Source organism: Cyrtonyx montezumae, unplaced genomic scaffold (assembly GCF_038088225.1).
Source record: "Cyrtonyx montezumae isolate F1298 unplaced genomic scaffold, pur_monq_1.0 scaffold_36, whole genome shotgun sequence".
Taxonomy (NCBI): Eukaryota; Metazoa; Chordata; class Aves; order Galliformes; family Odontophoridae; genus Cyrtonyx; species Cyrtonyx montezumae.
This window is the reverse complement of record NW_027072041.1, coordinates 8256965-8281313: the sequence shown is the minus strand read 5'-3', so window position 1 is coordinate 8281313 and position 24349 is coordinate 8256965. Positions and strand designations below refer to the sequence as shown.

Here is a 24349-nt window from a genome sequence, read left to right as displayed (position 1 = left end):
GCCAACCCTAGCAAGGTACAGTATACCTCCTCAGAGCCTGTGAGCTTCTGGATGAGGTTCTGCTTTCAGGCTTCAGATGTCCTACTTACCCAGGAATAACAACCTTCTCTGAACAGAACGTCAGTTTCCTGAGGACTTAGAATTAATTGCTGGAGGCTCTGAATTTATTGCCAGGTATCTCCATTGCTGTCAAAATGCAAAGCTTGATATCATTCCTTGTGGATGAACCAGAAGACACTGTGTGATTATCAAAGGAGAATACTAGAGACGAAGTAAAAGCCCTGATTGTAAGGTGTCGTACCAGCTACTTGGCTAGAAATTACACTTTCATTCTACCTAGTTGCTGTTAGGGGACAAAATGTTGTATTACTTTGAAGTTTTTTTCACTTACTTTACTTACAGGTATCCCAGAAATAAGTTTAATTGAGGTTCTCCCTCCAGCCACTGGGGAGGTGATACTCTCCTGTCTTTGGTGGTCTTTTCACAGCATCTATCTTATACTCTGTCTGCAAGCTTAATCTAGGCATTTCTCCCAAAGGTAAACTGACTGTGTTTGTTTTTAATGTTGTTGAGAGTGTTCTGTCTGAAGAGGCTGCTTTTTTTCTCTTCTAAACAACGCTGTTAAGAAGTTACTGTAAAAATCTTTGTGTTTTTGTTTTTTTCTAAGATTCATACACCAGATCTAACAGAAGGATTATGTCTGGCACCAAAACCAGTGTAGTTGCAATGTGTACTTCAGGAAATGTAAGCAAATATACTGAAGGTCAGATATCTTAAAAATTTAGTAAGATTTGTTTTAAACATTAAGGCCAGTTGGGATGTCAGGTTTTTCTTTTGGCCGTTTGTCTGGGTTTTTTTTTTTTTTTTTTTCTTACAAAAAGCAGACACACAATTTTAAGTAGTTAATAGAACATGCTGCTTGAAATATAATTTTTGTCCACTTACCTTAAATGCTAAACATTTGACAGTATCTCCATCAAAGGTACATGTTGTATTTGCAGTTATATCTTTGTTCCCATGAAGTAAGATTGCCTCCGGGGGCACACCACTTGCTGTGGGTCCTAAACATTGTCACAGCTAACACTCAATGTTAGCTGTGGTGTCTGGTAGTGGCTAGCATTAGTCTGTTTTTCTTAAACTGTAATAATGAACTGTTAATAGTAAGCATCAGCAGTAAGTATGATGTTTCTAGAGTTGGCCCTGAAAATAGGTTAGTCTCAAATAAAAAACAAATTGCACATCTGTTCAAATACACCTGGGATCAGTATGTGGTTTGTCATCTTACGATAGGTGGGCCAGATGTTTCTGCTATATTTGCAGATGGGGAAAAAAAAGAACTAAACACATGGAGCAAAATGAAAGCTATTCAGTTTTGTATTTCTATAGCTTATGTTATGACTCAGTGATTTTTTTTCTTTTGCGGTTGTTTCAGAACATTTCCAGAATAAACTCTTAAGGTTTTCAGGTAAATATTTTGAGCTATTAAGGCCAAATGGCTATACAATGTGTATTATTTGTTGCTCTCTTGATATAGAGACATAGAGCATTGCAAGTTGGAGGGGACCCATGAGGATCATCGGCTCAGCTCCTGACTCCATACAGAACCACCCAAAATCAAAACTGTGTCTGGGTGTGTAGTCCAAATGCTCCTTGAACTCTATGAGCTTGTGTCTTTGTGTGCTGCCCTGAGCAGCCTGTTCCATGCCCACTGCCTTCTGGTGAAGAACCTTTTCCTGATAGCTGGTATGAACTCTTCCTGGTGCAGCTTTAAGCTATTCCTTTTTATCTTGTCACTGGCTGGTGGAGAGAAGATGTCAGCCTCTCCATCTCAGCTTCCCCTCATGAAGTTGTGGACAGCAGTGAGGTCACCCCTCAGCCTTCTCTGAGCTAAACAAATCAAGTATCCTCTGATGCTCTTTATAAGTCATGCCCTCTGGACTTCTCACCATCTTCACTGATCTCCTTTGAATACCTCTAATAGTTTTATATCCTTCTTATACCACGGAGCCCAAAACTGCATGCAGTGCTTGAGGTGAGGCAGCACCCATGGTGAATATAGGCAGACAGTCACTTAACTCGACAGGTTAGCTGCACTGTGTTTAGTATACCTCAGGATATGGTTGGCCCTCATGTGCATGAGGGCACATTGTTCTGTCTCTCATTGAGTTAAACCATTAACCAGAACTGTAGGTCCTTTTCTGAAGAGCTGCATTCCCGCTGTTTGTTCCCCATCCTATACATACATACATTCAAGATTGAAGAATCCAGCATTTGCTTTTGTTACGTTTTGTATGGTTTGTGATGTTCAGCACTCTGATTTGTCAGTCTTTCTTTAAAGCCTCTACCCTCAGGGGAGTCAGCAGGTGCTCCTAATTTAGTACTGTCCAAAAACATGCTTGATATGCACCCAACTCTAGGTAAAGCAGCTTTCCAACTATTCTCTGAAAGTCTTCTGGCTTTTTTCCTATATTGAAAACTTCAGTAATGGAGTCGTTGCTGATCCTGTGCGTCTAGAACATGGAGTATGCAGGTTACAATGGAAAATAATCTACAAGTACAAAGCCGCTTTGGAAGGTTGCTTGATTGCAAGTGCTGCCCATCTATCTCTTCTAATTTTGTTTTGGTTTTTTCCTTGGGAAATTTATGTGTGCTCAGTGTGTCTTTAATCACTCAGTACGAGGACATTCCATGGGGTCCTCCTTCAGGTTGCCAACTTGCATAGGCTTCCCGTAGACTGCAGCTTTCCAAGCTCTGTTCTGTACCACATGATCAGGCACTGCTCCCCATGGGTGGCACCTCTCTCAGCCCTCCTGCCCCACAGCAGGCTGCTCTCCAGGGCTGCAGCTCTGCCCTAGGGGCCCCTGTGTGGGTATCCGTGGGCTGTGCCTCCTTCAAGCCTCATCCACTGCTGCCCTGTGGGGTCATTGCTGGGCTGCAGGGAGGAAGCTTCTGCCCCATGTCTAGAGCTTGTCTAGAGCTCCTGTCCTTCTTCTACACTGACATTGTTTCCCTTGCATGTTCTTGCTCCTCTCTTCCACCTGCTATTTTTCCCTTTCTTCAGTCAGCTCTCCCAGAGGCACCGTCAGCTCTGGCCAGCGGTTGGTTCCTTTTGGAGCAGCGAGAACTGGCTCCAATCTGGTGTGGGACTCTGCTCACAGAGGCTACTGCAACTCTCCAGCCTGACTAAACCTTGTCATGTAAACCCAATAGAGCTGCTGTGTTGGTAAATTAAGAACGAACAAACAAACAAAATCCCTAAGAGGAAAGTATGTTGACCTTCCTGACAGTTGGCTTAGTTCAGTGCTACTTCTGAGTTCTATTTATCTACCATGGTTTTTGGCAAGTGTTTTTGAATAAATGGCTGGCAAATATGGTAAGATATGAACACATTTAAAAGATAATATGAAATATTTTGTGTGCAGATACTTCTATGAGAGTAGCAGCTTCATTTTGATACTGATTTTTTTTCTTTAAAGTTTTCCGTGTCAACAAGTGGTCTTCCTTGTATGATTATAGGAGGAAACTTATTTTGCTAGCATCAGTCATCCTTCATTTTGAAGAAAAGAGGAAGGGGAGCATAGAACTGTAAAAGACAGTTTGTACTGCTTAAAATTGTCAACAGCAGAGAAATACCCATGTGGATTAATACCTGTTGTAGAAATAGCATGAAGTATTCTGTGTATTTCAGAGTTCAGCCAGCATCTGTATCTAGTGACTATAAACTTTGGCTATATAGGAAGGTAAATGAAAGTATGAGTAAGGCTTGAACAAAACTTTACAAATTGTGGATTACATGGTGGATTATATGTCTAAAGAAAATGGCATTTATCTCCTTGTTGCTGGTGAGGCTAGTAGTTCCTTTCATCTGACAGACTGAAAAGAACATTAACTGCTGACTGTAGTTCATTCATGTTTTATATTCTGTATCACTTCAAAGCTTACTAAAGTCAAACAATTCGGAGATGTTTAACTGAGTGGATATATGAGTAATAATTCTACTAGCAGTAACTCACATAGCAATTTTTCCTCAGGAAGAATAGAGAAAAATACTATATGTCTTACGGTGTTTCATGAGAAAAAGGAAGCATAGGACAAATTCTCAAAATGCAGCTTCTCTGTACTCTTACTATTAGCATGTGATATTCTTAGGTCTATTTTCTGCCTTCGTGGCTTGCTAGAGAAGAGACCCGTTCTGTTGCAAACACAGTACTTTCCATCAGGAGTTGTGGATCCCTTTTTTGGAGAAGGGAGGAACTGTTTCTCAAAGTGACATTTTTATCAGTTTACGTTGATGGCAGTGTTTGGGGGAATAATGTGATCGTGAAACTTCCATGTGTATTTGACAAGGGTATGGGAAGACAGTAACTCTCCAAGTCATAACAGACAAAAAAACCCAACATGTATGAAGCCTGATTTTGGGTGGACTTTCCAGCAGTGCTTTGTCTGCTGCAAAAATTGGTTGTGCCAAAAGTGCTTTGCTGCCTGTAACCACAAATTCTTGTCCCCCCTTCTTGTATAGCATCCAAGAGTTGTGCAATGAAAACTCCATTTTCACTGATTCCCTTTAATTCAGAGTCATGAGATTACCCGATATGATTCATCTGGAAGGGAGGCCACAGCCATCAACACTTGTATTGCTGTAATGTATTTGGTTCTTCGGTTCTGTACTTCCTGGGTTTGGAAGACTTTTGATTCCATTGTATAAAATGTATCTGGAGCTCATCAGTGTTAGCCTCTGTTGAAACTACTGTGTGTGGGTGTAAGAGGCTGGAGTATTGTTAATATACTGAGCTGTGCGCTTTAGCAGAGAAGGCAGTTGAAATTTTAAATGGTCCTGGATGTGTTATGAAACAGCAGTTATGAACAAGGTAATGTCATTTGACAGTAGTTTTTGTAACAGGACTGTTATTTGAGGAACTGCTAGGAGTGTAAATTGCAGTTCCGCCACGTAGTAGACGTAAACGTTGGCTTCATTATCACGTTTGAAACAGTTTGGTTTGGGAAGACTGCAACTTCTTTTTTTTAATGGTCATCTAGATGAAGTTGTAGCTTAGTATTTTCAAAGTAGTTGCAGTTTTTAGGAGCCTGTTATGTGCTGACTTTCAGCGGTAACTGAGTGCTAATTCCCCAAGGCCTCTTGCATACTGTTACAGAAATTTCATTTTTAAATATGTCTCATTAAGTCAACTTGAGAAAATTTGGGAAATGTTTTTTTCATTTACTTGTTTTCATCCTTTTATTCTTTGTTCACAGCATCCATGTGGATGGAGAATAATGTTCTTGCTGTTTTCAGTGGCAGTGAGTCAGCAAAAAGCTGTTGAATCATAAGCTGGTAATATCTCAAAATACTGTTTGCATTGGAAGATTTTTTACTTTATCTGAGCCTTTTCACTTTGATGAACCTTCCAAAGCTGGCTTATTAGGTGATCAGATATTAGAAGACAAAGGTTTAAATTGTGGGTATCCCTTGCAGAGTGGCTGTGCAAAAGGTCTGTTGTGGTTGACTGTTCATGTGCATTCAGATGTGTAGGTGCTTTGTTCAGTGACAGTTTTTAACTGTAACTAGCTTGCGTAGGAGTTTTGCAAGTTGGATTCTCTTTATGTTAGTTTGGGCTTGGGCAGCAGCAGCGCAATGTTCATCTGTATCCTGCAAAAACCTTCAGAGGCAGTCAATTTGAGCAGATGTAGCAGAAGCCTTAATGATTTGTTCATGTCATAACATGGAAACAAAGAGTAGAATTCTGTTTGTAGAGTGTTGAACTGAGTTATATTTTAAAGTACTGAATTTAAGAATATTTTGTTTAGAAACCAAGAGTGTGAAAGATGAGAGTAAACAATACTGGAATTCCTGTGGAAAACAACAAAGAGTAAATGCTCACAACATGAAAAATGTTACATTTCCTGTGTTAAAAACAAAAAACAAAAAAAGCCAGTAACGAGGTGAAATGTGAGTGCAGGCCTGGTGCTTCAGTACAAACAGCTCTAGATCTGCTCTAATTTATGTCACATCTATCAGTTTCTGTGCTTTGAGGAGACTGTGACCTTGAGTTAAGTCATTCTAATTAAGAATGATTTCTGTTTTGTCTTCCTGGGAAGCCGGGCGTCTGTCTTGAAGTTAGTCTTGTGCTTCAGTCTGATGCCTATGTCCTATGTGCTTATTTCCCCTGATTCCTCTACTAATGTTGTTTAAAAGTTATTTCACTTCCTACCTTATTTTGAGTATATTCAGTTACTATACCAATAAAATGGAATAGTTCTGTGAAAATGTTAGGCATTAAGTAGAGCAAACCACTATTCTTAGTAATGTTATGTTGAAGTAAATCATCATTTTTGAACAGAATTTTTCAGTGGTATTACAAACTTAATAAAACTGTTGTTTGTAGTGTTAGATGCTAATAAAAGAGTTCATGCAGTGGGAGAATTGTGTAAAGTCTTTGCTTCCAGCCAGCTACTGAGACTTACTGCTTCCACTCCTGGTTTTCACAGGTAACAAAGGAGTTTAAAACATTAACTGTAGCTTGCTGATAGTGTTACGTAGTTGAACTGTACAAAGGAAAAATGTAAACAATACCAGAGTTCATTTTATTAAAAACACCTAAAAACGTCCCATCGTTATCTTCATTACTTCCTTTATTTTGTAGGTTGTGTAGTGTAGATTGTAGATTTAGTAGGTCCATAGGTTCATAAGGTTGGAAAGGACCTACAAGATCATCTAGTCCAACCATCCTCCTATCACCATCCCTACCCAACTACTAAATCAAATCGGCACTAGATGTAGTAGTCTAGATGTAGTCTAGATTTGTAGATAGGGAAGTGATATTAGTTTGGCATTTGAAGTTCTGCTTAAGAAAAGAGAATTGATATAGTTGTCTCCATTGGTTTCATCTAGGATCTTCCAGAGTTCATGGTGCTTTTTCTTAACAAAGTGCTGTAGCGCTGTATCTCCCAAATTATTTGTTGCATGTTAGGGTGGTGAGATACCCTATAAAAACTGCACATACAAAAGATCTGCGGGAGTAAGAATGCAATTGCAGTTCATTTATTTTTATTCCTACTCTGTCTGAATTTAAAGGAAACTGTGAGTTTCCCCTTTTACTATATGAGAATGGTCTTGCATTTAGTTTAGTTACCAGTAACAGTGCAAGATGGAGACTAAATGGAGAGATGCTTGCCCATAGAGTATGAGGAAAATTGCTCTATTCACCCCTCCCTAAGTCTTCTTCATAAAGCAAGCAGTAGTGATCTGTGTCATCATAGAAAGGTTTGGGTTGGAAGAGATCTTAAAGATTATCTTGTTCCAAACCCCTTGCTGTGTTAAGGGCTGCCACCCACCAGATCAGGCTGCCAGGAACCCATCCAGCCTGACCTTGAACGCCTCCAGAACTGGGAGATCCACAGCTTCTCTGGTCAGCCTGTTCTGCTGTATAACTACCTTCGTATTAAAGCATTTCTTCCTAATATCTGGTAGAAATCTCAGTTTTAAGCCATTTCTCCATGTGCTATCACTACATACCCCTGTAAAGAGTGTCCCTCATCATCTTTCTTGCAAGCCTTCTTTAAGTACTGGAAGTACAGTGAGGTCTTTCCAGAGCTTTCTCTTCTTTGGAGTGAACAAGCTCAGATCCCGAGCTTGTCTTCATGGGCAGCTTATGTTCACATGGGAGGTGCTCCAGCCCTCTGATCATCTTCATGGCCCTTCTGTGGACCTGCTCAAATGGCTCCATGTCTTTCTTGTGCTGGGTGCCCCAGGCCTAACTGCAGTATTCCAGGTAGAACCTCCCAAGAGAACACTCCAACCTAGGTCTAATCACCTTATAGTATTTGCAGGGATTATGTGATTCTGAAAACTGGCACACGCTGGATGATAGCCATTAAAAAAAAAACACAAAAAAAGCTGAAAAAAAAACTTCTACTGAGAAAGTTTTGTAGGGTTCTTTCCTGCAAATGTATGAAATGATTTCTTGCCTCTGTCTCTAAAAACAAACAAACAAACAAACAAAAAAAAACCAAACAAAACTGTGCTAGTCTCACAGGCCTGTTTTGCTTTGTGTTATTTTTGATTATTAAAAGTAGTCATCAAACTCATTTACAGAATGAATTTCATGACATCACATCTAGATGGTATTCTTTTGTGGATAAAACGTGAAGCATGGCTCAGTAATTGCAGAAATCTCAAGATGCTGAATTCAGGTGAAGCTGATGAAAAAGACCTGACTGACTTCTTTTTTTTTTTTTTTTTCCCTCCTAGATGTTAGTTTGTGTATATAAATTTGTGTATATAAATATGTCTCAGTTAACTGAAATTGTCTCAGTACTCATGATAGATTTGCCTTCCTGGCTGGGAAAAAAAGATCTTTTGTGAATTTGGATTGTGCACATACATCGCTGTAGAGTTTTCTTTTTGATTCTGGTACATTTGATTTTGCATTCATGTTTTAGGTTAGTGGTTTTTTTTTGCAGGTCATCTAAAGCAGGGTCGTATGGTAGTAGTGAAAAGGATGTGTATAGCCTTTATGCCTGTGTCATAGTAATACTAGGTAGCATGTAGCTGTATTGTATAAAAAGTGTTTTGTTTCCTTAACCTCATGGACAAACAGCTGCTTCTGGAAACGTGTGGCAAGGGTTGTTTCTGAACACTGTTTTTGCTACAGCATCAACTTTATGATGACAATTAAGTTGAGGGTCTCCCTGACATACCATATCGTGAAAATCTGACAGCATAAGACATCAAGATAGCAAATGACGTTATTCTTTGGTCTAGCACAATGTTTTTATGCATTAGTTTTCTACCAAACTGAGTGTTTCTTCTGTTTCTTCTACTCCGGAGTGTGCATTCTTGGGAATAATTAACTGAAAGTATGAAAAATAGGAAGCAACTGTCTATGAAGTTGTTCTGCAGAAAGTGGTCTGTAGAGCTAATACTTGTTAAATAAGTCAGTGCTGTTATTTTCCATATGGGTTGCCGCATCTTATAAATGGGAATGTATCTTGCAAGATGCTGTTTATCCTGTTATCCTACTAAGTGTAAGAATTTAAGTAGAAGAAGGAGTGTGAAGCTCTGGAGTAGGTTTCTTGGGAATAAAGATGGAGTCTGTTCCTGGGGACCTTGGTAAACAGGCTAGATAAATGCACCAATAATAGTTCAGGTAGGTAACTCTCTTTGGCAAGGAATGGTCTCAGTGACTTGCTGGAATACTGACAAGCCTAGATATTGTCAGTAAAAAGGCTGTTTAGAAGTTGTTTCTATAAGAACCAGAGCTAAATATGTGTGATCACACTAAACTAACCTGGGGCTACTTCCTTCCCAGAGATTTATCTCTATTGTCTGACACTTTTTTTTTTTTGCATGGTTTTTTTCTCTTCCTGTGGAATAAACCACTCCAATTAGAGTCTCATGTTCAAAGTGTAATACTTGGGGATTTTTTTTTAAGTCCTGACAATTATAAAATGTAGTTATTAATAATCTACTGTAAGATTAATATTTGAGTTTTCCATAGGAGTGAGAATTTTGTAGAACGTGTGGAATTTTTCTTCTGAAGTAGCTGAAATTTAAAATGCCAAATAGGGTGAACTTTTGGAGTTTTTCCCAACTGACTAGGATACCTTCAAAAATAATTAACCTACTGACTAGTCTTGTTTAAAAATGTACCCGGCTTTGATATAATCAAGTCGTTCCTTTTCATTTTTTCCTGCTTTTTTCCCTTTTTACTTTTCGTGATTTTTTTTTTTCGTCGATGTAAAAATTTCTATAGATTGATAAAATCTCAGTCAAGTATAACCTGGTTACTATTTGCTAGGAAGGCAGGAAAGTATATGGTGGGTTTCCATGTTCTCTTGTGCTGGAGAGTGCAATTTTGTGGTCAGCTCAAGTATGTGGCTTTTCAACATGACCTGGGCTGGAACTGTTTCCTTTGGTTATGTTATGAGTTGGCTGAGAAAATGGGGCCAACTGACAAGTATTTTTTGCCTGTGTGAAGAGGAGTGCTGGTTTTAGGGCATGGAAGACAGCAAAACTGTCTGAGAAGTGAGGATACTTCTTTGGTTTGTTCAAGGAAAAGTGTAGACATTCACTGTAATTGGGGTATTCTACACACAGTCTTATCAGCAAAGGATAAATTCTGTGGCTTGTTTTATGTGTATATATATTAACAAATGTATCAGTATATATATACTAATACGTAATCATGCGTATAAAACTATGTACTTAGTAGAACATGTAAATAGTGCGTGTATATATATATATATATATATGCTAGTATGTAGTTATTGTCATGGATGTGTGCCTGAAATACTAAATGTGAAACACTTCTCATATTTATTGCATGGAAGGGGAATGACTTGATTGTCTTTCTATCTTTGTACAAAAAAGAACCCAAACATCGAGTGACCTTAATGAAGTATTTCTAGATAGTGTAAAGCGGAAAATGCAGAGCAAGTGCTTTAGTATATTAAACTGGAATCAGGTCCACAAGTTATTAAAAACATAGTTGTTCAGTATATAATTGTGTAAGTGTATAAAATTAACTTTCTTTTTAGTTTAAGGAAGAAATTTCTAAGCGTTTCAAGTCCCATACCGATCAACTTGTGCTCATATTTGCTGGAAAAATATTGAAAGATCAAGATACTTTGACTCAGCATGGGATTCACGATGGACTCACTGTTCACCTGGTTATCAAAACACAAAACAGGTAACATTACTGATAAGCAATTTTCTCTTTTCCTCTAAGAAGTCAAAATACCCTTAATTTCTGATGTGACAGCTTCCTGTTGGGCAAACTTAGATCTGACTACACAACTGTAGTCACCTTGTTAGTCATGGTGCAAAATAAGTCTGAAGTTAAAATGCTCTTTTCATAGACCTCTTTTACATTTTAATCATATTCATGTTTCTGAATTCAAGTAATAGAATCTTAGAATTGCTTGAGTTTGAAGAGACCCTTTAAGATCATCTAGTCTCAACTCCTTTGGAATGAACAGAAACACCTACAGCTAGTTCAGGTTGCACTCTTGCTTTCGCCACTTAACTTCGCTAGTATTGCTGACTGTTGACTGCATTTTTACAGCTGTCTTAGATACTAGCTTTTAGTAACCACGTGTATCTGTTAAGCAGCTTTCCTTTTGAAACAAAAAAAAAAAGTGAGGAATCCTTTCTGTTTTGGTAAGTTAAGGAGAGAAAGCTCTTGAGAGAGAACTGCTTTAGTGTAAACAATTTATCTGCCTGAGCAGAAAGTCTTTATTTTCTTTTTTTGACATATTTTGTTTTGGTGAGGCTACTTCTAAATGACAATGAAAAAGACACAAATTTGAGCTATGCTATCTGCATATTACTTGTGAAATGACCTGAAGAAAAAGAGTTGACTAAAAATCATTTTTGTCAAACACGGTAAGGTATTTCTCATTTGGGTCTAGTTTATATAGTCAATAACATGCTTGTTTGTTCTGGCCTGCATGTGTTCTTGCTACTTTTCTACTACTTCCTATTTGTAGTGAGGGGAAAAGATCAGATGTTGGAGGGAAAGAACATGAGTTACCTGTTTACAGGAGTGTTGGTGGAATCCTTTGTAAGGAAGTACTGATGAATTGGTAGAAGAACTGGCAAAACTTGCAGAGCATTTCATTGTTTGATTTTTTTTATTTTAGTGACAGAGAAATCTTAGAAACTTCAGGGAAGCCTCTGTATTAAAGGCATCTCTCAGACTTGTATTTTCATTTGTTTTTGTTTTGACTTTGCATTATTGAAGAAAGCACAGAATTTTCTTGTACAAGAAAGATACTGAGATGAACTGATCTGTAAAATGTAGCGTATTGTTTAAGCATCAGGACTGTGTGGGAGGTCTGCATGCATGGATTCTACAAGTTATTTTACACTTTCTGATTTTCATAAACATCTACATTTGAAAACTGTTTGTTGTACCAGATTGAGCAACTGATTTGGGTTTAAAACTAGACTCATTGAGTAGAGGCCAGGTTAGCTTTGAATCAGCTGAGTTGTTTTTTTCTTACACCATATGGCTGCACCAATACCTTTGCCTCTACAAATGACGGTTGCAGTGAGTATATGAATTAGGCAGCTGTTTTTACTCCATTTTTAGTTATGAAGATTATTGAGATTTTAGTATTTATCTTGTAATAAGGCGTTAATAGAATTTCACATTCAGTAAGCCATCCTTACTGTATCCTTTATGGAATATGTTAGATTTCATTAGGCTTTCTTTCTTTAAGCCCTAAGCATGTAATCATTACTGTCTGATGGCCTGCGAATATAGAAGGGTAAGGCAAAGAATCCCTGTAGCCAGGTAAAGACTCAGAAAGCAATACTCTGTCAGTACCTTAGGTGTTGCATGAGAAGGTGATAGTGGCTGCAGTGATGCCCATTCATTTTCTTAATGTTTGAAACTTCTCTTCTGAAGAACATGATGTTACAGATATCTGAGAGGCTTATTACAGGAAACCGTCTTGAGAGATGTGATACTGAGAAATTATCAAAATGAAAAACTTGAGATTCCTGAGTGTGACATCCTTGCTGTGTTTAATGACATTATTTAAATCACCTTGATACATTTGTAATTTTAAAACTGTCTTTTTGCTTTTTAGATCACAAGACCACCAAGCTCAGCAGACACATACCAGTGGGAGTACTGCTACCACATCAACATCAAGCAGTAGTACCTCAACACCAGCTTCAACAAATAGTAACCCTTTTGGCTTGGGTAAGAACATTTGTTAGACCTCCTGGTCAGAGGGGTGGAGCACCTCTCCAACAAAGAAAGACTGAGGAACCTGAATTACTTCATTCTGGAGAATAGAAGGCTCCAGGAAGACCTCATTGCATCCTTCCAGTACTTAAAGGGAACTTTATAAACAGGAGGGAAACAAGCTTTTTACACAGTCTGATAGTAATAGGACAGAGTAGAATGGTTTTAGGTTTAAATTTGCTTCCTTAAAAAAGGAAAAAAAAACCCAAACTGGAATTGAAAAAGCTGTGTTATGTAATTGTGTTTTTAGATGTAACTAATTCTATAGCTATCTCTTAAAAATATGAACATTTTCTATTTGGACTCAGCAAAGGAAGGGAAATAAAAGCATTATTTATTAGTTCTTGGTGCAGCAGTGAAAAGGAAAAACTCTTCTTTTAATTAGGATAGGCAATATACGTCATATTGTGGTCTGTTTTGGTTACAGTCTAAACAAGAGTAGATAGGTGAATGGCTATCAGAAATAGTCTGGAACATGTTAGGAGGAGAAAAAAAAATCAAGGCCTCGGTATTCAAGCATCACTTCTTTCTAAGCTGTGGAAAATGAGAAGTTGTTAACATTATAATATGTTCTATTTCAAAGCAATTTCTTGTCTTTTTTATAGATTTTTTTATTTAAAGAAGCAGACTTAATGAATTGACTGCTTAATAACCTCACAAAGATGGACTTTCCACTAGATGTCATGATTTTTAAATGTGGGATATATCCAAGTATTTTGCATTTACAAAAGACGTGGTTCTATTTAGATTTATTATATAACTGAATTTACATTTATTGCTTTTTTTTTTCTTCTTCTAAAGGTGGTCTTGGAGGTTTGGCAGGCCTGAGTAGCCTGGGTTTAAATACATCGAGCTTTTCAGAGTTGCAAAGTCAGATGCAACGACAACTCATGTCCAACCCAGAAATGATGGTTCAGATTATGGAAAATCCATTTATTCAGAATGTGCTTTCGAATCCTGACCTGATGAGGCAGTTAATCATGGCTAACCCTCAAATGCAGCAACTGATACAGAGGAATCCAGAAATTGGACATATGCTGAATAATCCGGACGTAATGAGGCAGGTATGTAGGAAGGTCTGAGTTTGTGACTTTCGATTATACTGTAACTGAACAACATAGCAAGAACTGGACATACTTAGTTGAGTATTGAGAAACATCTTTAAAGAATTTGAGCTTTTTAGACAGTCAGTTAAATGTCACTGAAGGCAACTTATGTTTATAGTTGTTGTCTGACATAGATTTAGAAAATCTGCAGGGTGGTTTTGGTAGATGTCACTGACTGTATGGTAATACCTTCTGAGTTTAGAGCTGGATACAGTTGTATGCACTTGAAAGCTCCTGCTGTCTAGCCAACAAATTTACCACAAGTAATAATTCTCTGAAACGGTACTAATTTCCAGTTCACCTAACTGTGGGTACTTCCCTGTGTGGTTCTAAAGTTGCATGGTATGTAAGATGTGTTGTCTGGCAAAAGGTCTCAAAAAGCAAATGAAGGCATTTGAAAATGTGGGTGTTGAAAGTATGGTATAAGCCGTGCACTGTAATGATGTTAGAAGAACATTTAGTAAATGCTTCTGATGGCAGAAGTATATTGTGTTAAAAAAGGCAAAGAGAGAAGAAAGAATAATGTATTCAAGGCTTTTCTTCTGTTTAGCAGTGCTTCCTGACCCAACTGGTATAATCACAGCTGTGGCGGTACACATGCTAAGTGTCGAATTCCTCTGGCTCCTACTAAGCTGACATCTTGATTTCAGCTTTAATCATAATATCAGAGTTAGACACTAGTAAAAGAGATGCTGTCAGATGCTGACGTTTTCACTTTAGAATGAACTTCTTATTAATACAGATTAAACGTTCCACTTCCTTAGACAATAGAACTTGCTAGAAACCCTGCAATGATGCAGGAAATGATGCGAAACCAAGACCGAGCCTTGAGCAACCTTGAAAGTATACCAGGTGGATACAATGCTTTGCGACGTATGTATACAGATATTCAGGAGCCAATGTTGAATGCAGCACAGGAACAGGTGAGAAAAGATTGAAGGTGCCACTGAGAATAAATATTTTTCAAAAATGGGAGAATATAAACTGTGTAACTTTTCAAATGTGTACTTGGCAAAGTTTTCTTGAAGGTTAAATTCACAACATGGCCTTTTCTTTCTCTTGAGAGAGAGAAAGGGAAGATTTTTTTATCTTTTATGTATTCTGTGCTTCTTTAAGTTTGAAGTAGTACAGATTGTTTTGTGGGTCTGAGAAGCTATTTTGAAGTTGATAACTTTTTAGATTTATGTAGAACTTTTAAAATATAAATTTCTTTACTTCTTGGACTTGTAAAGTTATGAGGTCCAGAGCAGTTAATAAGGATGTGTTTAGTAATCTTTAACCTAAAATGGGAGAAGATTTAACAGTTGTAAACTGCTGTGGGATTTACAATCTTATCACGATCAAAGTACTAGTGTAGTAGAAATTCTGCTTTCAGAAAGAACTGAGATATTACTTGGAGAAACTAGATTTTCTTTCTCCATGTTTACTCTGTGTTATTTAAGACTGGTGAGTATAACTGATCAAAAGCCATCAACATTTATCTTCCTGATAATTTTGGAAAGGTAACTTGCTGTATACATCAAACTTAAAAACTGTTTGCTTCGCGGATGATACATGTTTGCTTTTCCTTTGTAGTTTGGAGGTAACCCATTTGCTTCTTTAGTAAGCAATGCCTCATCAGGAGGGGACAGTCAGCCATCTCGTACAGAAAACAGAGATCCTTTACCAAATCCCTGGGCTCCTCAGTCCACTTCTCAGAGCTCCACAGCAAGTACCAACGCCAGTGGTGAGAACGCTGACAGTAATAATGTTGGAAATAACACCTCCAGCAGTACGGGACAGAGCTCAACCTTACCAAATTTGGGACCTGGACTTGGAGGTGTGTTTGTTACTGCAGTTGTATATGTTTGTATGTACTGGGAAATTTGCTGAAATGATCCTTTGATTAGAAAGAGAAATTTTGATTCACAGCTTTTATTCCTTTAGTACAGCACTTGATGAATATGAAAATTCTCTGTATCAAAATGCGAAAAGTAAACTTAGAATACAGGGTTGACTATTGCCCTAAAACAACAGTGATAGGGAATCCCTGGATGGATGATGGTATTCTTTCTCTTTGCTGACAAACATGGAAACTGTTAATGACTTAGGTGCCTAGTGGGCCTACTTGTTGGATACATTTTTCATAACTTACTTTTAGGAGGCAGATGCATCTGTATATGCAAAACCACATTAAAGTGCATTTTGGGCACTAGAATTTGCAGTAAAAAATTGGTTATAGGTTACTGGTTCTAGGCAGTTTACTTCATTTGATAGTATGTTTAATAAAGTGACATTTTATTGTCTTTTTTTAAGCTGGTATGTTCAACACACCAGGAATGCAGAGCTTGTTGCAACAGATAACTGAAAATCCACAACTTATGCAGAATATGTTGTCAGCACCTTATATGAGAAGCATGATGCAGTCATTAAGCCAGAATCCTGATCTTGCGGTACAGGTGAATGCATCTGATATAGCACTGTATTGATGTGCATTGTTGTTTTTTTTTTTAATTATGTTTATTTTTTATTTTGTATGCATGATGGTTTAATGTTCACTGCAGAGTGACGGTAATTGAGCAACAATCCAACACTTGTCTGCAGTGAATGGCTCAGTTTTTCAAATATGTTAATGCCTAACTCACGTAAATTATTACCAGGTTACCTGTAACAGTCTATTGCAGTGAGTTTCTTCTATTTATAGTTGGGCATCTGCCAGGCGTTCTTCTGAAATAACTTCTAAGTTTGTGTATGTTCTGTACAGCCCTGAACTTGTGACCTAGTACAAGAGCCAGATAGAGAAAACAAATGCTTGTACATTCAGGTAGATCTGCTTACTTGTAAATAAATAACCACAGTACTCTGAGATGAGAGAAGTGAAAGGGTAGAGTTGGTGCTGTTTCTATGTGTTACTCTGTTTTACATTGCTTAAGTGACTCTTGCTGTAGAATTACAGATACTGCTGTTCTGTGAGTAATATCTTAGAACTGTTTTCACATTTCAGTTAGAGAAATAATAGCCAAAGTCAAATGATAAACCAAGGTAATGTGTTTTATTTTCTGTATTGAATGCTGGCCTGATCTGATTTTCTGCAGATGATGCAGAGCAACTATTGTTTAGGTGTGTAGCAGAAGCTGGGAAAAAGTGGATCATCTTATGATATAAATGAGATTGTCTGGCAAGGATCTGGCAATTTTTCCACATAAGAAAAGATAACAACAGACAAAATCCCTACGATGTCTTTATGAACCACCAGCATAACAAATTATGGACAAAGGAGATAGTTGTTTGAGAGTTTGAGGTTTTTTCCTAGATGATTATTGTATTCTTTATCATATTCTCTGCAATTCATGTTTTTTAAGTAATCACTTTAAAACCCACAGTGATTTTTACTACTTGATCTTTGGATGTAAATTATTTTTGTCCCATAGATGATGCTGAATAATCCTCTATTTGCTGGAAATCCTCAACTTCAGGAGCAAATGAGACAACAGCTTCCTACTTTCCTTCAGCAAGTAAGACAATGTACTAGATATTAATAAATGTCTGTATTTCACTGAACTTTTTTTTTTTTCAGCAAATTGGTGTGTTTCCTTGGTTTGGTTAAAAGCTAGAGTCTGTTACGTACATTCTTGTTAGCTTTAGACACCAAATTATTTTGTTCCTTGATAAATAAATTCTTGCTTAGTGTCTCCATCCTTCCAAAAAGTTAAATCTTTTGATGGATATTTTTATTTGATTGGCAGAACTGTTTACATTTGCTCTTGCTTCTTTGCATAGGAAGATTGATTCATACTGCACTATAGCCAGAGAACACTTGTTTGCTGTGTGTTTTGTTCTGTAAATAAACAAAAGTATTAGTACTTTTTTTCCACAGAATAATCTTGCACTGTGTTTCTCCTACCAGTTCCACCCCACCTTAAGTATTTGAGTGAAGGCATTTTGCAGTGTGCCTAGAAAGATCCAAATCAGCTAATTCAGAGTAGAGTGAGTTCTGAAGAAACAGAACTCTATGAGAATTGCCTTATCTTCCTTCTGAACACCACTGTGCTTGTAGCTCGGGTGTCTGCATGATCTCAGTCATCATAGTGAATGGTGATACTGTGTTCTTTGAATAGGAGTAAACAAAATTTTGGGGAATTAAATGTGTAATCCAGTTGCATAACTTTATCATTAGACAGTCCTTAGAGATTTGAGTAAATTTGCATTGCTCTTACTGCAAGCAAGCAATGTTACAAGTAAAACAACACACCAAGAATTACATTAACAAGTTAATTGTTCAGAATAAATGACTGAAATTGTTTCAATTGTGTGAATGTCTGCAGTGTTTTGTAATGACACTGTTTGATGAATTAATATCACAATTATATTTTTAAATCTGTGAATAAGTGCTAATTAGTGAAGACACAACAGGAATCACTAATGTGATCCTTTTCCTTTGATTATTTCCTCACATTGGTATCACCTCGGGATTTATGGTGCAGACACAACCGCTCCTGTCTTTGCTCTATTGGGCCAGATGATATTAGGGCATGAAGTGAAGTGGAAAAGCACCTCAGAATGTTGATAATATTGCAGTTCATACTTCCTTAGCTATCTTTTAGCTTTATGGTTTGTCATCCAGTCCAATCATATAAGGTGTTTCTCTGTATAGTGGAAGGTACCTTTTGCAGTAAGAGACAGTTATCCAGCAGAAGTGGGAAAACTCATCAGTGAGCTACTCCATCTGCAGGTTTTTTGAGTATTAACAAGAATTGCTGGTACTCAACAGCTGGAGTTAGTGGTGTTAGTAAATATAAGGTCCAGGTCAGATCAGTATTCCAGAAATTGTTGGGTGACCAACATACTGGGTAGGAAGCCACAGTTTAAAGATGGTCATCTTAAAAAGAATAATTGCAGTAGCTCGCTTTGAGGAGCCCAGAATGCTTTCCTCTGAAGATCATAAAATCACCTAGGTTGGAAAAGACTTCTAAGATCATCCACTCCAACTGTCCACCTCCCACTAATATTTTTCCACTAAATTGTGTCCCACAGTACAGCATCTAAATGTTTCTTGAACACCTCCCTGGCGGCCTGTTCCAGTACCCAACCATGCAGTTGGGGAGGTATTTCCCAGCGTTCAACATGAACTGCTTCTGGCACAACTTGAAGCCATTCCCTCTAGTCCAATCACTAGTTACCTGGAGAAGAGGCCAACACTAACCTTACCACAGCCTCCCTTCAGGAAGTTGTGGAGAGTGATAAGGTCTCCCCTGAGCCTCCTCGATTGAACAATCCCAGCTCCTTCAGCTGTTCCTCATAAGGGCTGTGCTCCAGACCCTTCACTAGCTTAGCTGGCCTTCTCTGAACATGCTCCAGGACCTCAGTGTCTTTCTTGCTTAGAAGAGCCCAAAACTGAACACAGTACTTGAGAGGTGCAGCCTCACCAGTTCTGAGTACAGGGGGATGATCACTTCTTTGTTCCTGCCAGCAACACTATTTCTGATCCAAGCCAGGATGTCATTGGCCTTCTTGGCCACCTGGGTGCACTGCTGGCTCATGCTCGGCTGATCGTTGACCAGTACCCCCAGGTCTGTACCCTCTGTGGCAGTCTTCCAGCCATTCTGCCCCAAACCTGTGGCATTGTCTGGGGTTGCTGTGACCAAAGTGCAGGACCTGGCACATTGATCTTGAACTTCAGCCCATTGGCCTCAGCCCAGCAATCCAGCCCGTCCAGATCTGCCAGCTTCACCAGGAGAATACTGTGGGAGGCAGGGTCAAAGACTTTGCTAAAGTCAAGGAAGACCACATCAACTGCCTTTCCCTCATCCACCAGACAGGTCACTCAATCATAGAAGAAGATCAGGTTGGTCAAGTAGGACCTGCCCTCCACAAACCCATGCTGGCTAGGCCTGATTGCCTGGTTGTCCCACACATGCCATGTGATTTCTGTCAAGGTGATCTGCTCCATAACTTTTCCTGGCACTGAGGTCATGCTGACAGGCCTGCAGTTTCTCAGATCCTTCCTTATGACCCTTCTTGTAGGTGGGAGTCACGTGGCAAGCCTCCTGTCTTCTGGGACCTCTCCAATTGACCAGGAGCACTCATAAATGACAGAAATCAGCTTGGCTATCACCTCTGCCAGTTCCCTAAAGCACTCTTGAAGGAATCCCATCTGGCCACATGGACTTGTGGCAGTCCAGTTGGAGTAGCGTGTCTCTGGCTGTTTCCTCCTGTATCATAGGAGCTTTATTCTGCTCCCCAGCCAAGACTTCTGGGTCAGAGAGTGGAGTACCCTGTGGATAACTTGTCTGACTTTTAAAGACAGATGTAAGAAGGCATTGACATCCACAGCCTTTTCCTTATTGTCAGTGGTCTGCCACGTCCAGTGGCAGAGATGGAGATACTCCTTGGTCCTCTTACTGTTGATATATTTGTAAAATAATTTCTTGTTCCATTTTACCCCAGCAGTCAAGTTGAGTTCAGGCTGGGCTTTTACCTTTCTCATTTTCTTCCTGTGCATCCTAACAACTTCTTTGTATTCTTTCTGAGTTGCCCGTCCCTTCTTCCACAGGGAAGATTCTGTTTTTCTCCTAGAGCCTCAAGAGAGCCTCCATGTTCATCCACATTAGTCTTCTTCCCCACCAGCTTGTGTCGTGGCTTATGGGGATAGCCTGCTGCTGCACCTTTAAGATTTCCTTCTTGAGGAGCAAACAGCCTTTCTGGACCACTTTACATTCCAACACTGAATCCCAAGGGACCCCCCCCTACTAGTCTCCTGAGCAATTCTAAGTCCACTCTTTGGAAGTGCAGGGTAGCAGTTCTGCTGTCCCCTCTCCTAGCTCCACCAGGAATCAAGAGCTGTACCATTTCATGGTCACTCTGTCCAAGACAGCACCTTTCCCTGATCCTTACCATAGGAGTTCAACCTTATAGCCACAAGCTCAGTAACATCAAAACTCTAACAAGAGAGCAGTACCACCACTCCTCCTTCCTTGCCCTTCCCTTTTAAAGAGCTTGTAGCTGTCCATTGCATCATTCATGTTTCTGCAATGCAACTATGTTATAGTTTGCCTGCTGCGCAATAGCTTCCTGCTCCTCCTGTTTATTGCCCATGCTGTGTGCATAGGTATAGATGCAGTTAGGTGAGCCCCTTTGCCTCACCTCCACAGTCCTTCTAACGCTCCCCTGAGCATCTCTGGCAGGCCCGGTTTTGTTCCCTTCCCCCTTCATATCTAGTTTAAAGCCCTGCTAGCTCCTGAGGATCTGTTTCCCCCTCAGAGACAGTCCTCAGGCCAGGTGCTGAGTAGACCACCCTGTGATTAGCAATTAAATATTCGGTAACTTTTTATTAGGTACAATGAAACTTGATTAACAGATATTCAGTGTTGTTGGTTAGGAGTAGTGTGACATAGAAAACTAATTGTAGAATGAGGACAGACTAGTACACTCCTGCAGCTTTGAGATGTGATAGCCTCTTGAAGAGGTATTGAAAATTTTTTTTGTGTACTCCTTATTTGAAAAGCTTTGTCCACATTAGAGAAAGTTCGCTGTTCACCTCCTGTGAAAGTTTCGTCAGGAAACCCCCCAAACTCTCAATAATTACATGTAAATATTCAAATTTGACGTTAAAAATCAAGTTCTGAAAACATACCAGATTCTGTAAAACATGAAGTGGTTAAAAATTAAAACTGAATACTTGTATATGATTCAGTTACAAGTCTCTGTCATTTTCTTAGATGCAGAATCCTGACACGTTATCAGCTATGTCAAACCCCAGAGCAATGCAGGCTTTGCTTCAGATTCAGCAGGGTTTGCAGACACTGGCAACAGAAGCACCAGGACTTATTCCAGGGTAAGACTTGGTGTCAACAGTTTTAGAAACAGCTTTTCGCTTGTGCTGCGTTCTCTTACGCTTCTTTTATGGGTACAGATTTTGTCATGTCTTCATTCTACCTTTTTTTTTTTTCCAGTTTCACTAAGCTTATTTTGGAATGTTTTCTGACACAGTGCATTTTTGAACAATTATGATGTTATGGTTTTGTGATTTTTGGTGTATTATTGATATTCCACACCATAACATCATGTGGTGTATTGGGAGTTAAAGAGATAATGCTCCAGTTCTGTGGTTCATTGATAGTTCTGGGTGTACCTGTCTCAGAAGAGAAGAAGAACCGCATTCCCCAGAGGACTTTGCGATGCTTTGCATTTTTACATATTTCTGCCCAGAGGGAAAGATAAAAACTGTCTGCGGTCACGGGACGCTCTCTTCCCTTCGGGATGGAGCTCAGCAGTGGGTGTTTGTTGCAGCCGTCCGCCTTCAGCGTTAGCATAAGGCCTTCAGTTTATCGGACACTCTCTCTTGCTCATTTTATTTGATTCGTTCGCCTCAATTTCAATTCTATTATATTGTATTGTGATATCTTATTTAGTAAATTAGCTTTCCTCCTCAGATCGTTGCCACTGTTTTGTTCCTAAGCCCATCTCCCTTCTCCTTTTGCCCCTTGCCCTTCCCCGGGGTGTGGGCCCGTGGGTCCCCTGCCTCAATTGTCACAGCACCGGGTCAAACTGTCCCGCAAACCAGTGACAATTTTTTGGCACCCAACATGGGGCGGTTTAGCTGCCTTAGCTGGGCAGAGACATACTTTTAGAGTGAATCTCTGTCTTTTGTTAGGAAGCTTATCTGTACTGCAGGTCCTGTACGGCAAAACACGACCTTGAAGTCCAGGCGTACTGCCAGTTCTTCTGGGATATTTGTAAACTTTTCGGGTGCTGCCAGCTTGTTTGAGTAAAAGAAAAAATTGTTTTTACTGTTTCTGTTAAAACTGCCCTTACAGGGGTTGTATTTCATTGCTTTTTCCCTTTTAATGCTCAAAACGTACTGGAACTTGGTTAAGCTTGCCATTCTGGTCCATGGAGTCTGGTCCCTATACAATAAACTAAAAGCTGTGATGGAGGCACCTGCCAGATACCTGGGCACCCCAGCTAATGTAACAAACCATACCATGTTAACAAACCAAACAATATTTGAATGAGTGTCCAGGTTCTCCTCTCAGTTCCTTATGAATTTTCAAGATTACAGCTTAGGGACTGTGTTAACGATTGGGATATCAGTCCTCTTGAATATATCCCTTATAATAGCACTTTACTCCATGTGGAGGAAGCTTTTCCCAGAAACAGAGAATGTTGAATGGCAGGGAAAGTGGAGAGTTTTAGGAAAGAAATTAGAGGCATGGGGTTCCCCGGTACCTTGGGATTTTACTCCTGAACACTTGCAGGATCCTGAGGAGCTAGGCCTGTATCTGAGTAAGGGGTGCTGTGGCTCAAAAAGATCTGAGGTGGAACAGCTTGTTTGGGGCTTGGCTTATGCTTTCTGAAGTTTATATACTGTTGTAGAGAGAGAGAGTGTCCAAACTGAGGCTTAGACCAAAGAGGAAAACCTCCCAGTTACACCTGACCAGCCAAAGGAAGCACCGGTATCAAAGTTGGTTGCCCTGGTGGAAGGCCAGAAATGGAAATGTGTGTCCTCACGCCTAGAAAGCAAAGAAGAAGAGGTGGTGAAAGAAGAGGAAGATACAGGAGAGGGGCCCTCCTCAACCCCACTGCCACCGAGAAAGACAACAAAGAAAAGTGAGAGACGTGGAGGATATAGTGATGATGAGGATGATGAGAGAGTCAAAGCTACCACGTTTCGTCGACCCATGAAAATGTCTGAGATCCAAAGCTCAAGAAAGGAATTTGAGGATGAAAGTATTGTCACTTGGTTGCTTCGGTGTTGGGACAATGGGGCCAACAGCGTGTCCCTTGAATGTAACGAAGCTCGCCAACTAGGAAACATTGCCCGTGACCCAGCTGTTGACAGGGGGATCAGCAGGTATATGGATGGAATCACCAGCCTCTGGCAACGAATGTTTGTAGCTGTGAGGGAAAGATATCCCTACAAGAGTGACCTGGCACCTAAAGTGAAAAGATGGAAAACTATTGAGGAAGGCATCCAGTATTTGAGAGAAACAGCTGTGGCGGAAATGCTGAATGATCTCACATTTGATCCTGAAGATCGGGACCATGATCCGGAGAAAGTAAGGAGTACACCCAAAATATGTCAGAAGCTTTCAAAAACAGCACCAGAAAGGTACGCCGGTACACTAGTGACAACGTTCAACAGATATGAGGACCAAGACAGAAAACCCCCAGTTTTTGAACTGATTCTTACACTTCAAAACTATGGACAAAAATTTCCGCCATCACACACTTCCATTTCAGCCATATCAAGGTTAGAAGGACAGATGGAAGACGTGTTAGAGAAAGTATCCTGACTGATTGATAGGGTTGAAATGATTGCAGCTATCAGAAGCAAACACCGTCCTGCTCGAGCAAGTGACAGCACTCACTTCACTCACTTCATGTCACGTGCGGCTCTGTGGAGTTACTTACGTGCAAATGGAGAAGATATGAAGGAATGGCATCAAAAACCCACCCCTGCACTGCGAGCACGGGTGAGAGAATTACAACACAGACCAACGACCAGTG

At 39.5% G+C, this 24349-nt stretch overlaps 1 protein-coding gene across 2 annotated transcripts in view; it reads left to right on the top strand.

Annotated features, from left to right (window-relative positions):
- UBQLN1 (ubiquilin 1) overlaps window positions 1–24349 on the top strand; it is a 32779-nt gene that overhangs the window by 1603 nt on the left and 6827 nt on the right. Inside the window, exons 2-9 of one of the 2 annotated variants that reach the window (XM_065745574.1) lie at window positions 10537–10688; window positions 12595–12710; window positions 13557–13819; window positions 14626–14784; window positions 15437–15680; window positions 16157–16299; window positions 17272–17355; window positions 21559–21674. In XM_065745574.1, the coding sequence (XP_065601646.1) occupies window positions 10537–10688; window positions 12595–12710; window positions 13557–13819; window positions 14626–14784; window positions 15437–15680; window positions 16157–16299; window positions 17272–17355; window positions 21559–21674 (1277 nt within the window). The remainder of the gene's footprint in view (window positions 1–10536; window positions 10689–12594; window positions 12711–13556; window positions 13820–14625; window positions 14785–15436; window positions 15681–16156; window positions 16300–17271; window positions 17356–21558; window positions 21675–24349) is intronic. The other variant, XM_065745573.1, reaches the window with a different exon arrangement.